An 11,910-nucleotide genomic window follows, 5' to 3' on the forward strand; every position below is an offset into this window, starting at 1 on the left:
ACTCAAGAAACAGCAAGGAACCTCTCCAACAGAAAAAAGTACACTCCTGATCATTGTGTGACATTTTTTATCATTATTTTGAAAGAAAGTTGCAAGGTTGAAAAAAATCAACATATACAGACAAGCCATTTTATCGACCCGGGCATAAGTAGGCTGAGTAAGTAAGTATACAACCACTATTTTTTTTTTTTTTTCTTTTCTCTATTTTCTTTATGTTTTTTGTTTTATTGTAAGAGCAGTCATAAGGTTTGCTGTAAAAAGCATCTATATTTATAACTGTATTTTAGTGTCCTAATTTAGAATTCTCTGTCTTTTAAGTCTCACTTTCAGCAACTTTCAAAAAAATGAAGTTATGTTCTATTTCAGAAATACTTCATAAAACTCTATTACTGCAAAGAAAAGACTTGTTGCTGCCACTTCCTTGCCTTTGATAAATTCTGGTGATGTTTTATATATGCAGCATGCATCATCTCAGAGACTATATTCTGTGGATACTGTTCACAGTGGAGCTTTGAGGTTGATCATGAAGCCAAAGTCCCTAATTTATTTTAACTGCTCTCTGCTTGCTCACGTTGGTTGAAACAGAGAGGTTTTAGATACCCTGCTCCTACTGCTTGGAGTTTGTTGCAGGAAAATTTGAGTTTGAGAGAGCTTGTAGATGTTTTGACAGATGACTTTCTGTTATGTGGGCCAGAATATGTTGATGTGTTTTTAAATTTTATGCTGTTTGTGTGTTTAACTTTGCTGGAATGTGCTGCTGCCGGGACACTTGAAAAAGAGATTGATAAACCCAACAAGATTTTCCTGGTTAAATGACATTAAAATGAATAGATAAATAAATGTAAGATTTCTTTCTGTTAAAACTGTTGACCCGGACATTTTTTAGAAAATTGCTGCTAGAAATACACAGAACATCAAAACAAGGTTTTGCCAAACACGAACAGGTTTTCCTGGTAAACTTTGCAGTTTATATTTTCTTGTTTAAGTTTATCAGAAGGATAAAAACACTCCAATTCAACTCTGTCAGTGTAATCCTTGTGATGTGGATCATTAATATCAACCTTTAATTCCACCACATGATATTCACACTACCTTAGTTCTTTCCCACAGTACGACTAAAGAAAACATCAAACAGACAAGCATTCAGATAGGGCATACAAGCTTAATTACAAAAATACAGCAAGTGACAACAGGAATACCTAAAATATGATCAGGTTTCCTGTCTAGACTATGTTCTCTACCATGTGGCTAAACAAGCCTCCCCACATTAACAGCAGGAACCCTCACAGGAAGAAAGATTGATTCTGTCTGTAAACTGGCAACAACACATCCAATCTGTGTCCCATATGTATGACTTTATAAATGTATACACCATATGGAGTTTGACAGACAGCCCACTCAGAAACAAAGAATCTGGACTGTTTCTTTCTCCAGAAAAAAGAATCTAATTGGATCAAAGCTGGAATCAGATTGAAGAGACCACACGGCATGAGCTGCCAACAGATGGAGAGGTGTCAGGCCTGTGCTTCACAGGACACTCAAGCGACTGACTGAATGAGCACCTCTGCAAAGTTTAGAGTCGCAGTCCACCTGAGAACAAGAAAGAGAGAGGTGAATGCAGTTCTCAGTTCAGGGGGGAAATTGCCACCGTCTGAATAAACAAACAAACAATCAGTTTCCTTCCTCGCTCAGCAGGCCAGAAACTTCAAAACTGCCTGGCTGGAGTGCTGGCACACAAAGGCATCTGAACTGAAAATCTGTTGGATTTTAACATTTTGTACAAAAAAACAAACAAAAAAACAACATCAAAAGGATTTTCACTCAATGATTAATTGATGGTGAACAGATACACATTTTAAAACAGAGGTCCTTTCATGTATAACTGCAAATTTCTATGAGGGTATTTTTGGTTGTACTTTAACCAAACATACGATTGCCATATGTTGCCCAGTGGAAGACTCACAGATGAAAGATCTGCTTTTAAACACTGATTTAAAAGATTATTTAAAATTGTCTCGAAGTATAAGAGTGGAGCTTTTATGTCTTGAAAAGCAACAGAAGATACACGTTTGAAAACTGACTTCAGAGTGAAAGGCTAACACAAAATGGAAAGATATCTGACCTGTATCATTTAAAAAGATGTGTACTGAAAGTAAGACTGACGACCACAAACTTGTACTAGATAAAATCTCGAAAAGATTTTTTTAATCCAACGAACTCAAGTTTATAATGTGAACTTTTGTGTATCGTTGGAAACTTGTTCGTGCTGGACACAGGCATGCTTTGACCCTTTGCAGCCTCACACACTACATTCAATCAAAGACACTTCAAAGGCAGAGCCGCCATACGATGACACAACATCAAAGGAGCAAACCGACCGAGGGGGCGTGCCAGGCATGCGCGCGCTCTTGGTGTGAGACCGACGCCCCGCGAGGAGCATCAGCCAACTATAATAACCATTGGCCCGCAGGATTGAGAAGCACGCGGGGCATGGGGAGGGCAGGGGGGGCTTCAAATAAATTTCCAGTTTGTCCGCAGCTCATGAAGAACTGAACAGAGAGCCAACAGGTTGTCAGGAGACCTCAGCTGAATGTTTCAATGCAGGGACTTGACGCGTAATGACGCTTTTCCTGGATGATTTCAGGGCCGAAATGAGCTTGGACCTTCATGGGTTTTCCAGGTGATCTTCAGACCGACTCTTTATCTCTCGGGGCACCATGGAGAACCGAAAACTGAGATTATTCTGCACACCTTTCACCAGCTCCCCAGAAGTCCTCGCGTTTTTTCAAATAACTTTAACTTCGACTCCAAGGATATGCTGAGCTTGACTCGCTTTCCACCTACACTCCAGAGAGACGTCGATCAGTAACAATTAGAAATGCAGAGCCTCAGTGTGGTGAGGGGCTCAGCCGGTCCGTCCGCGGTGCGCTCCTGTCTGCTGCTGCTCTTCATCCACATGAGCGCACCGGTGGAGGCGAAGAGAGCGCACGGAGGTCGGACGCAAACCCGGAGGGTACAGCAGCAGCAGCAGACTCCGGCTTACAGGGAGCGGATAGATGGAGCAGAGAGCTTCCCTTTGGACTTTACAGCAGTAGAAGGTAACATGGACAACTTCATGGTGCAGATTAAGAACCTGGCGCAGTCTCTGTACCCATGCTCTGCGCAGAAGCTGGATCAAGAGATGAAGCTGCACTTTTTAAAGAATACATCTGTGACCTGCAACGACGGGTCACCAGCAGGGTGAGTTAGCAGCCTGAACTGCTTTCTAACTATTTTGGTCACTTGGCATGTTGTTTGGGGGCTCTGGACTTCAGTTTAGTATGAGAAGAATTTGGGGGAAAGGCACAGAGGCTTGTTGGTTGAGTTGTAGTCACACCGAACATTCACTCTCTTGTTACCTCTGATGTGAGCAAAGGATCAGAGAGAATGAGATTGGGAGGCAGATGTTCCCTCTTTAAATAGGTGAGAGGTCCTCCAAGTGGAATAGCAGCTTTATGTCAGGATCATCAGTCATCCCTATTAACTTGAATTAAATCCCTCAGACGGGCCTGCACAGGATTAATTATAGACTTTAGCACAAAATTAGACATTTTAACTCAGATCCTCAAAGACATGTTCATCAAATGCAGCTTTGACTGATAGACACCCTGATAATCTATTGTAAACAGTGATATCAACTCATATAAACATTCTTTTTTTCATTATTATCATTAAAAAGCACATTGTGTTAACTATTTCTAACATCAGTCACTAAGTGCCGTTAAACACACTTAAGCCATCATCACAGAGTTATAAACTCAAACCTCACCTGTCTTTCAAATGATTCATGAAACCAAATGATATGTGGTCATTTTTCTACACTGTTATGTCCTGTTAAAACATCAGCAAACTCTGCTTCTTCTAAACTTTCTCCATTAGGGGGCGATGTGGGAAAATATGTCAGGGTTTTTAAGGGCATGATCAGGATCTAAATTGACTTTTGTGATGTTTTTAAGACAATTTTGACCCATTCATAACATTTTTAGCCTCAAACACTTCTTATCCTACTATTGGAGCAAATTTTTCCCACCATTTCTTAACTTTAATCCAGTCCCAGATGTGTCTTTGAACACACACATTTTCACACCATGATAAATACATTCATTTAAACACTAGATAAACTTTGGTTTTGTTTGTGCACTAGACAGGAAATGTGAACACACACTGTTAAGACTATGATTATTTTTAGTGGCATAAGATGAAAGATGGGGGTTGAAACTTTGGTTATGTCTGATCTGAACTTTGGCCCCTTGGTCCCTGGTTTGGTGAAACTGGCACACAGCTTTGGCTCAATGAGAGGTCTTAGTAATTTGATCGTACTGTCAGCAATTAAGCATTTAAGCTGCATGAATACTTCCTGAACAAATACTGAAAACTTTATGTTAAAACAGACCAGCATTGCATGAAAACATCAATCAAGTCCATTTTAAGGTATTAAAGTTTGCCCATCTGCTTTGATGTAACTCCTATAAGAACAGCTCACATCACTGCTGAAGATCTAAAAGAGGATTACATCATCATCAAGTTATAAAGTTAGCTAACAGCAAGATGACTCTGTTCTGCAGTCTGAAACGATAAAAGAAGTAAAATACTGTTATCAGAGCCAAACCTTTTATGTTTAGATCAAAGGTTGAGTCCCTGCTGTGAAGCTAAAGAGAGAGTGTGTGCACTTTTATATCTGTGTGTGTGTGTGTGTGTGTGTGTGTGTGTGTGTGTGTGTGTGTGTGTGTGTGTGTGTGTGTGTGTGTGTGTGTGTGTGTGTGAGGCACACTAGGCATTTACAGATTTGTTTTGTTGTGCTCTCACAGGTATTACATCAAGGAGTCAAAAGGCAGCAAGAGGTGGCTGCTGTTCTTAGAGGGTGAGGATGATGTTCACCTCAGACACAGCAACACACACACTCTGCATCTATGTGTGAGCTGTTAACACGTGTGTATGTCCATGTGTTTTGCAGGTGGATGGTACTGTTTCAACAGACAGACCTGTGACAGCAGGTACGAGACGATGAGGAGACTGATGAGCTCCACCAAGTGGCCACAGACCAGAACAGGTAACGCCAGCATCTTATATGTTAAAACACATACATGCAGGAAGGTGTGTGTTCGACTTCAGTAAAACCTCAGCAATGGCCAACAGAGCTTTTTTCTTCTCTGTAGGAAAACAAACTTCTTCTTGAATGCCTGAGATTCATAGATCCCTGTTTGTGTTTCCTCTTCAGCTGAGTTTGCAGTAATCTTTAAAAGTCAAACTCTGCAGCCGTCAGGGAAGCCCTTGTTTGTTTATGATCCCCCCCCCCCTCGCTCTGAGTAAACTGTACCCTGGTGGCCAGTTCAGCCGCCACAGAGCTCTTCAATGACTGTGTGTAAACGCTGACCAAAGCAGGAAAGGTTAATGACTTTGTGACCACAGGGAAAACACACAAACACAGACAGTAAACACACACACACCTCAAACGTCACCAAAACACGAGGCCATACATCAAGGTTTGGCAAGTTTAGTCTGAAAGATGTGAACTGAAGCTTTTTGAGTCTGACCGGATGTTTGCTGGGAAAAAGAAGTTAACGGTACATCTTTCCTACTCTTTTACAGGAACAGGAATTTTATCCCCTCAGCCTGAAGAAAACCCTCACTGGTGGAACGCCAACATGGTGTAAGAACCCCTCTCTCTGTACACACTGATACTCCTGTGTGTGTGTGTGTGTGTGTGTGTGTGTGTGTGTGTGTGTGTGTGTGTGTTTCCTTTTCCTGTTGATCTCTTCTACAAATCTGTCTGCTACGTAAATAACTGTTGGTGCATGTTTGTGTGTGTGTTGCACTGAATGTGCTTTCATTAATCAAAGTAATGTTACCACACACACAAAAACACAAACACAAATGCAGTTGGATGTCATACAACACACTGCTTTTAGATACAGTTTTTTACTCTGGTGTCTGTTTGTCTTCCATAAGGCTGTTGACAGTACACGGACTCAAATAAATGATGCTCTGTGATGTTTCTCCATCTCTCCTGCAGCTTCATCCCCTACTGCTCCAGTGACGTGTGGAGTGGAGCCTCACCAAAGACAGAGAACAGTAAGGACAATACATAACATGGTGTCATTGTAGATGCACCAGAGGAAAGAAAAAGAAATCTGTTTAAAGTCCCTGTATATCGATTATCAGTGCCAAAGAAGGTTGTTCTTAAATGCTATTTCTCAGCTTCCTGTTTGGGTCAGACAGGACTAGATTGATTTACATCTCCCAGTTCCTGAGACACCACACCACGCCAGCCATAAAGTTTGGCAGTCAGAAGAGAAATCTGTGTTTTTCTCTGCTGAAAACAATTTCTTGGATTAATTTTGTGGTGATGGTGGACGGAGCTGAACTGTCTGACTGAAGAGCAGAACAAATCTAATCAGGGGAGTGATAGAGCACGGGTTAAAACACAGATTAAGCTGTTTGTGATAATGTTGATTCCAACCCACAGTCAGCAGATATTCTGCAGTGGTCTGTTCAAACTTTACAGTCTATAGGGATGGGTACTGAATCAGGTACTTTTATAGGTACCAACCGAATTCAGTCAAAAGTACTGGGTACCGATTCATGTTAAATCTAAAGGTACCATGTTTATATATCTAAATGTATCCTTGTGACTGTGAGGGAGTGGAAGAGTAGGCAATTTTCCATGCTGGACATGAACACAGCATCGCAAGATTATATATTAAAGAATAAATATGTTAAAATGAAAAAAAATATACATCATTACTAAACAAATTGATAAATTTTACCACATTAAGACAAAAATGTACAGATAATTGGTACTGTTGAGTACCGGTACCCATTGCCAGGTACCGCATATCTGAACCGTATTGTTTCAAATGTCTATCAATAAAATGAAGAGTGAGGTTATGTTAGCTCTGCTTGGTAGATGACTGGTAGGATATAGCTAACCAAGATTCTGTGAGTTACACTAAATATACCGTAGTTACTAAACTATGGTACAGTCTGACTTTACAGAGTTTGCTTGTTGTCATGTTCCATTCAACAATAAGTTGTCTTGAACGAAGAAAAGTAGTGTTCTGACTTTCTAAAAATGCTGTTTTGGTTTTGTTCAGAGAGATAAGGTCATGTTTGGATTGTTTAATTGGAGTGCATGAAATGTTGCCAACATATATTTTTGCTGTAAGACAGTGTGCAGGAGTGGGCATCACATTGTTTAATGTGATCCTGTCATATACATCTGTTCTGGGAAATTTGTGCGGAGTTAATTAATATGTAGTGTAGAAACTGATATGCAAGTCTTTAACTTGATATGAGCCACATTCACCTGGAAGGTCCCGTAAATTTACTACATTTCAATATAAGACAAAAATAACTCCAGGATTACTTGAAAATTTGACAAGCAAATTTTCTGTCCCCGCATTATAAGTTTCTTTTTGTCATAAACAACTCAGGCAACATTTTTACCTTTTGGTATATTGGAATAAGACATTTTCAGGACTTTTCTGATAAATGTGGCTCATATCAAGCCTGAAAAGACCATTTCTACAAAAAATAAGTTTCTGGAGCAGCCAATCACATTTGAAGAGGGGCCCATGCCACACATGTGGACAAACTCCACTGTGAATATGTTCTAGTCTCAGTTACAGAATAACAAACCAAACTGTTTTTCACATTATCATCTCTGCAAATGTCCTGAATCAAGTCAAAATCTTCTCCTTATGAAAAGAAAACGCAAATATAAACGCATCTTATGTAACTTTTTTAAAATCATGACCTAGAAATTGTTGAATAGTTTGATAATTGATTAATACATACTATTATTATTACTACTATCATCACGCTGTTATTGCACATATATAATACATTTTCTCCCTCTCAGGTGATTATGCCTTCATGGGATCTCTGATCATTAAGGAGGTAGTGAACGAGCTGCTGACAAAAGGTCTCAACAACGCCAAGGTTTTGCTTTTAGCAGGAAGCAGGTAATGTTTTTTAATGTGTGTGTGTGTGTGTGTGTGTGTGTGTGTGTTGGCTTAAGAACGTGTGTCAACCCTCTGATCCCTCCGTCTTCTCCTCAGTGCGGGGGGTACAGGTGTCCTGCTGAATGTGGACCATGTTGCAGAGCAGCTGAAGTCACAGGGACACAGAGGGGTGCAGGTCAGAGGTCTAGCAGACTCTGGATGGTTCCTGGACAACAAACAGTACAAATTCACAGACTGTCTGGACACCATCAGCTGTGCACCCACTGAGGCCATAAAGAGAGGCATCAGGTAGGACAGGTGGACAGCTGAGTGGACGGTGGATGTATGAACAGGACATTAAAGCGTATCTGTATCATGGTGTTGTGTGTCTGTTGTACAGGTACTGGGGAGGTTTGGTGCCAGAGAGCTGCAGACAGGCTCATGTAGGAGAGGAGTGGAAATGTTTCTTTGGCTACAAAGTCTACCCAACAATAAAGAGTGAGTAAAATCAGTAAGAGCTTCTTCTTAAAGTAAAATAAAGAGGAATACTTCATAAAACATCTGACCAGTGGCTCGTCCTCTCAGGTCCTGTGTTTGTGGTGCAGTGGCTGTTTGACGAGGCTCAGCTCACCGTCGACAACATCCACCTGACGGGACAGCCGGTGCACGAGGGCCAGTGGAGGTACATACAAAACCTGGGACACGAGCTGAGGAGCACGCTGCGGGATGTACCGTAAGATTGACACACACACACACACAAACACACACACACACACACATACTCGGAGGCAGAACCATAATACACACTTGAAGAAACCAGATTGTTGTGTTGACTTTGATTCTCCGGTTAAATTGCAGGGCGATGTTTGCTCCAGCCTGTCTCTCTCATGAACTCATCACCAGAACGTAAGTAAACTTTTATTACAGGCACATCTGATCTTTATGATCATCCCAAATAACATCTTATTTACACTCTGAGCTGCTGAGTCTGCTCGTGGAAGGAGTAACAGTGACCGTCTCTCTGCCTTAAAGTGATTTTTGATACTTTTACTAGTCGGTTAGTGTCATGCATGTGATGTCTCAACAGGTGGTAGTTTGGGCTGCTTTCTATTAATTGACCTTATCACAGAAAAGTTTTTGTTCACTGTATGTTGGCTGGTAAATTACTATAAAGTGCCAAAAAACATGTTTTAAAATTAGGCTGTTTATCCACTGGAGGGCACAGATGAGTGCAAAAAAAAAAAAACTTTAAATTTTACTTCTTCCTATTTTCATCTTAGACTTTTGTATGTTCCATGTCAACATTAGTCTCGATAGTCTGTCCAGGATTGAACCAAGACATATAAAAGACAGGTTTGGGGTCATATATCTACAGTGGGGAAAGTAAGTATTGAACGCGTCAACTTTTTTTCATTACATTTATGTCCAAAGCTGCAATTCAAGTGAAATTTCTACCAGACATTGGTATTAACTCAAATAATCCACACATGAAAAGGAATCACAACGTTCAGGTCCATAAATAATGATTATGTGGAATTAAGTAAGATAACACAGGAAAAAAGTATTGAACATACCATGGAAAAGCTGTATACTTTGGAAAGGAAATGCACCATACCACCTGAAATCTTTCAGTAATTATTACTTTAACTTCCAATTAGTGCAAACCAACATCAGCTGGGCTAGAGCAAATTGATGGTCCTATAACAAAGGTTGTTTTTTCACCAAGCATTTAAATACGACACACCTCATGGTGGATAAAGGCAAGGACCACCCTGAAAGTGCTCCAGAAAGACTTGGAGGCAGCAGGTACAATTGTTACAGAGAAAACAATAGGCAATGCACTCCATCGCCATGGCCTCTATGGATGCTCAGACCGCAAACTCCATTCCTCAAGAAAAGGCATGTTGAAGCTGGTTTAAAGTTCGCTAAACAGCATCTTGACAAGCCTGTAGAATACTGGGAGAATGTTGTCTGGTCAGATGAGACCAAAATTGAACTTTTGGGCTGTCATACTACATATCATGTTTGGAGGAGAAATGGCACTGCACACCACCCAAAAAACACTAAACCAACAGTGAAGTTTGGAGGTGGAAGCATCATGGCATGGGGTTGTTTTTCATCTCATGGTTTTGGCAAACTTCATATAATTGACGGAGCAATGAATGGAGCCATGTATGAGGAAATTCTTGATATGAATCTGCTGCCATCCACCAGGATGATGAAGATGAGACGTGGCTGGACCTTCCAGCAGGACAACGATCCAAAGCACACGGCAAAGTTGACTCTCAAATGGTTTCAAAAAAAGAAAATCAATCTGTTAGAATGGCCTAGTCAATCACCTGACTTAAATCCAACTGAACATTTGTGGAAAGAACTAAAGAAAAGGGTTCACCAGAGGGCACCAAAGAATATTCCAGATTTAAAGACAATCTGTGCAGAGGAATGGGCCAAAATCACACCTGAGCAGTGTGGGCCATTAGTTAAAACATACAAGAAGCGTCTGGAAGCTGTCATTGCAAACAAAGACTTCTCCACTAAGTATTAGATGAGTCTCAGTTAGCGTGTTCAATACTTTTTTCCTGTGTTATCGCACTTAATTCCACATGATCATTATTTATGGACCTGAACGTTGTGATTTCTTTTCATGTGTGGATTATTTGAGTTAATACCAATGTCTGGTAGAAATTTTGTTTGAATTGCATCTTTGGAAATAAATGTGATGAGAAAAAACTTGACGCGTTTAATACTTATTTTCCCAACTGTATAAAAATATCTCCTGTCTCCATCACTTCCTGTCTTTCTGCCCCTGCAGACACTGGATGAGCATTCAGGTGAAAGGCACCTCTCTCCCCAGAGCCCTCCACTGCTGGGACCGCAGCCTACAGGTTAGCAGGCACACCAACAGCAGCCACAGCAACCACCACCAAAGGAACCGGACCCCACCCTCCAGGGGCTGCCCTCTGCATCTGATCGACAGCTGCCCGTGGCCTCACTGTAACCCCTCCTGCCCTACGATCCGCGATCAGCTGACAGGACAGGAGATGAGCGTGATCCAGTTCCTGAAGCACATGGGCTTTGACGTGCAGAAGATGGCTCAGCAGCAGGGGATGGACCCCAGGACGCTACTAGGCATGCTCAATAACGGGAACTGAGTTCAGATATTTTTTGTCAAGTCTGTCTACAACAGATAAAAAAAGGTGCTCCATATAAAGACAAAACTCCTGAAGAGAAATCTGCAAATGAATCAAACATATTCTTCAATGAACAACAGAAAAAAGACTGAATGAGAGAAAAAAAGAGATGAGTTTGAGGAATCAAACCAGAACATTTCCTCTGATTCACTCATCGTACAGAATCAGATTCTCCTTGTTTTAACACGTGGTTTCATGAGATGTATACTGCCTTTATGTTATTAATGTGGATGTACACAAATACAGTTAAAGATTTATATATGAACAGAAAATATATTTGTGGGACATAATCATAACAGTCTGAAAAAGTTTAGACGGTGAAGCACAGGTTCGTTTTGTGGGGATCCGGTGCCATCATCCGTCATCTTAAAGGGAAACACATCCACAGTGCTGCTGTTTCAACCCTCCACCAAATATGCTGCTTTTCCTCATTTTGAACATTTTAATTTAATGGCTAATATTACTAATAAAGGATACAAAGATTATTTCTGGATCTTCAGGCTACTTTGAAGAGCATCTATATTTTTCTAATGAATATATCTTCATGTCACTGTCAGAAACTGTCAGAAACTGTCAGTATCTCCATAAGATTTGATATTAAAATGCATGTTTGTAAAAAAACAACGTTATGTTTAAAATGTTTTTCAGGCTAAGAGCTTAAAAAGAAGTGTCTTTTTTGAGAGTAGCTCACACCTTCTAGAGGTTTAAATAAAAACAAACGTGTGATGTATGTAAAA

The 11,910-nt window shown here is 40.6% G+C and overlaps 1 protein-coding gene across 1 annotated transcript; it reads left to right on the forward strand.

Moving 5' to 3' along the window:
• Positions 1 to 2,550: 2,550 nt before the first annotated feature.
• On the forward strand, positions 2,551 to 11,684 carry notum1b (notum, palmitoleoyl-protein carboxylesterase b). The gene is made up of 11 exons (XM_074697105.1): positions 2,551 to 3,240; positions 4,848 to 4,900; positions 4,994 to 5,089; positions 5,629 to 5,689; positions 6,053 to 6,111; positions 7,901 to 8,003; positions 8,100 to 8,291; positions 8,383 to 8,480; positions 8,568 to 8,715; positions 8,841 to 8,888; positions 10,795 to 11,684. The coding sequence occupies exons 1-11, from the start codon at positions 2,879 to 2,881 to the stop codon at positions 11,132 to 11,134; spliced, it is 1,560 nt and encodes a 519-aa protein (XP_074553206.1). The 5' UTR covers positions 2,551 to 2,878; the 3' UTR covers positions 11,135 to 11,684.
• The last annotated feature ends 226 nt before the right edge of the window (positions 11,685 to 11,910 follow it).

This window comes from Halichoeres trimaculatus, unplaced genomic scaffold (assembly GCF_033239565.1).
Source record: "Halichoeres trimaculatus isolate MK-OKI-2021-1 unplaced genomic scaffold, fHalTri1.1 fHalTri1_scaffold_2, whole genome shotgun sequence".
NCBI lineage: Eukaryota > Metazoa > Chordata > Actinopteri > Labriformes > Labridae > Halichoeres > Halichoeres trimaculatus.

Bases quoted from the DNA above. Each gene is read 5' to 3' on its own strand.
- notum1b (XM_074697105.1), top strand. From the start codon at position 2,879: ATGCAGAGCCTCAGTGTGGTGAGGGGCTCAGCCGGTCCGTCCGCGGTG. The intron at 8,004-8,099 runs GTAATGTTTTTT...TCTTCTCCTCAG, and splicing joins TTGCTTTTAGCAGGAAGCAG to TGCGGGGGGTACAGGTGTCC. The intron at 8,716-8,840 runs GTAAGATTGACA...GTTAAATTGCAG, and splicing joins AGCACGCTGCGGGATGTACC to GGCGATGTTTGCTCCAGCCT.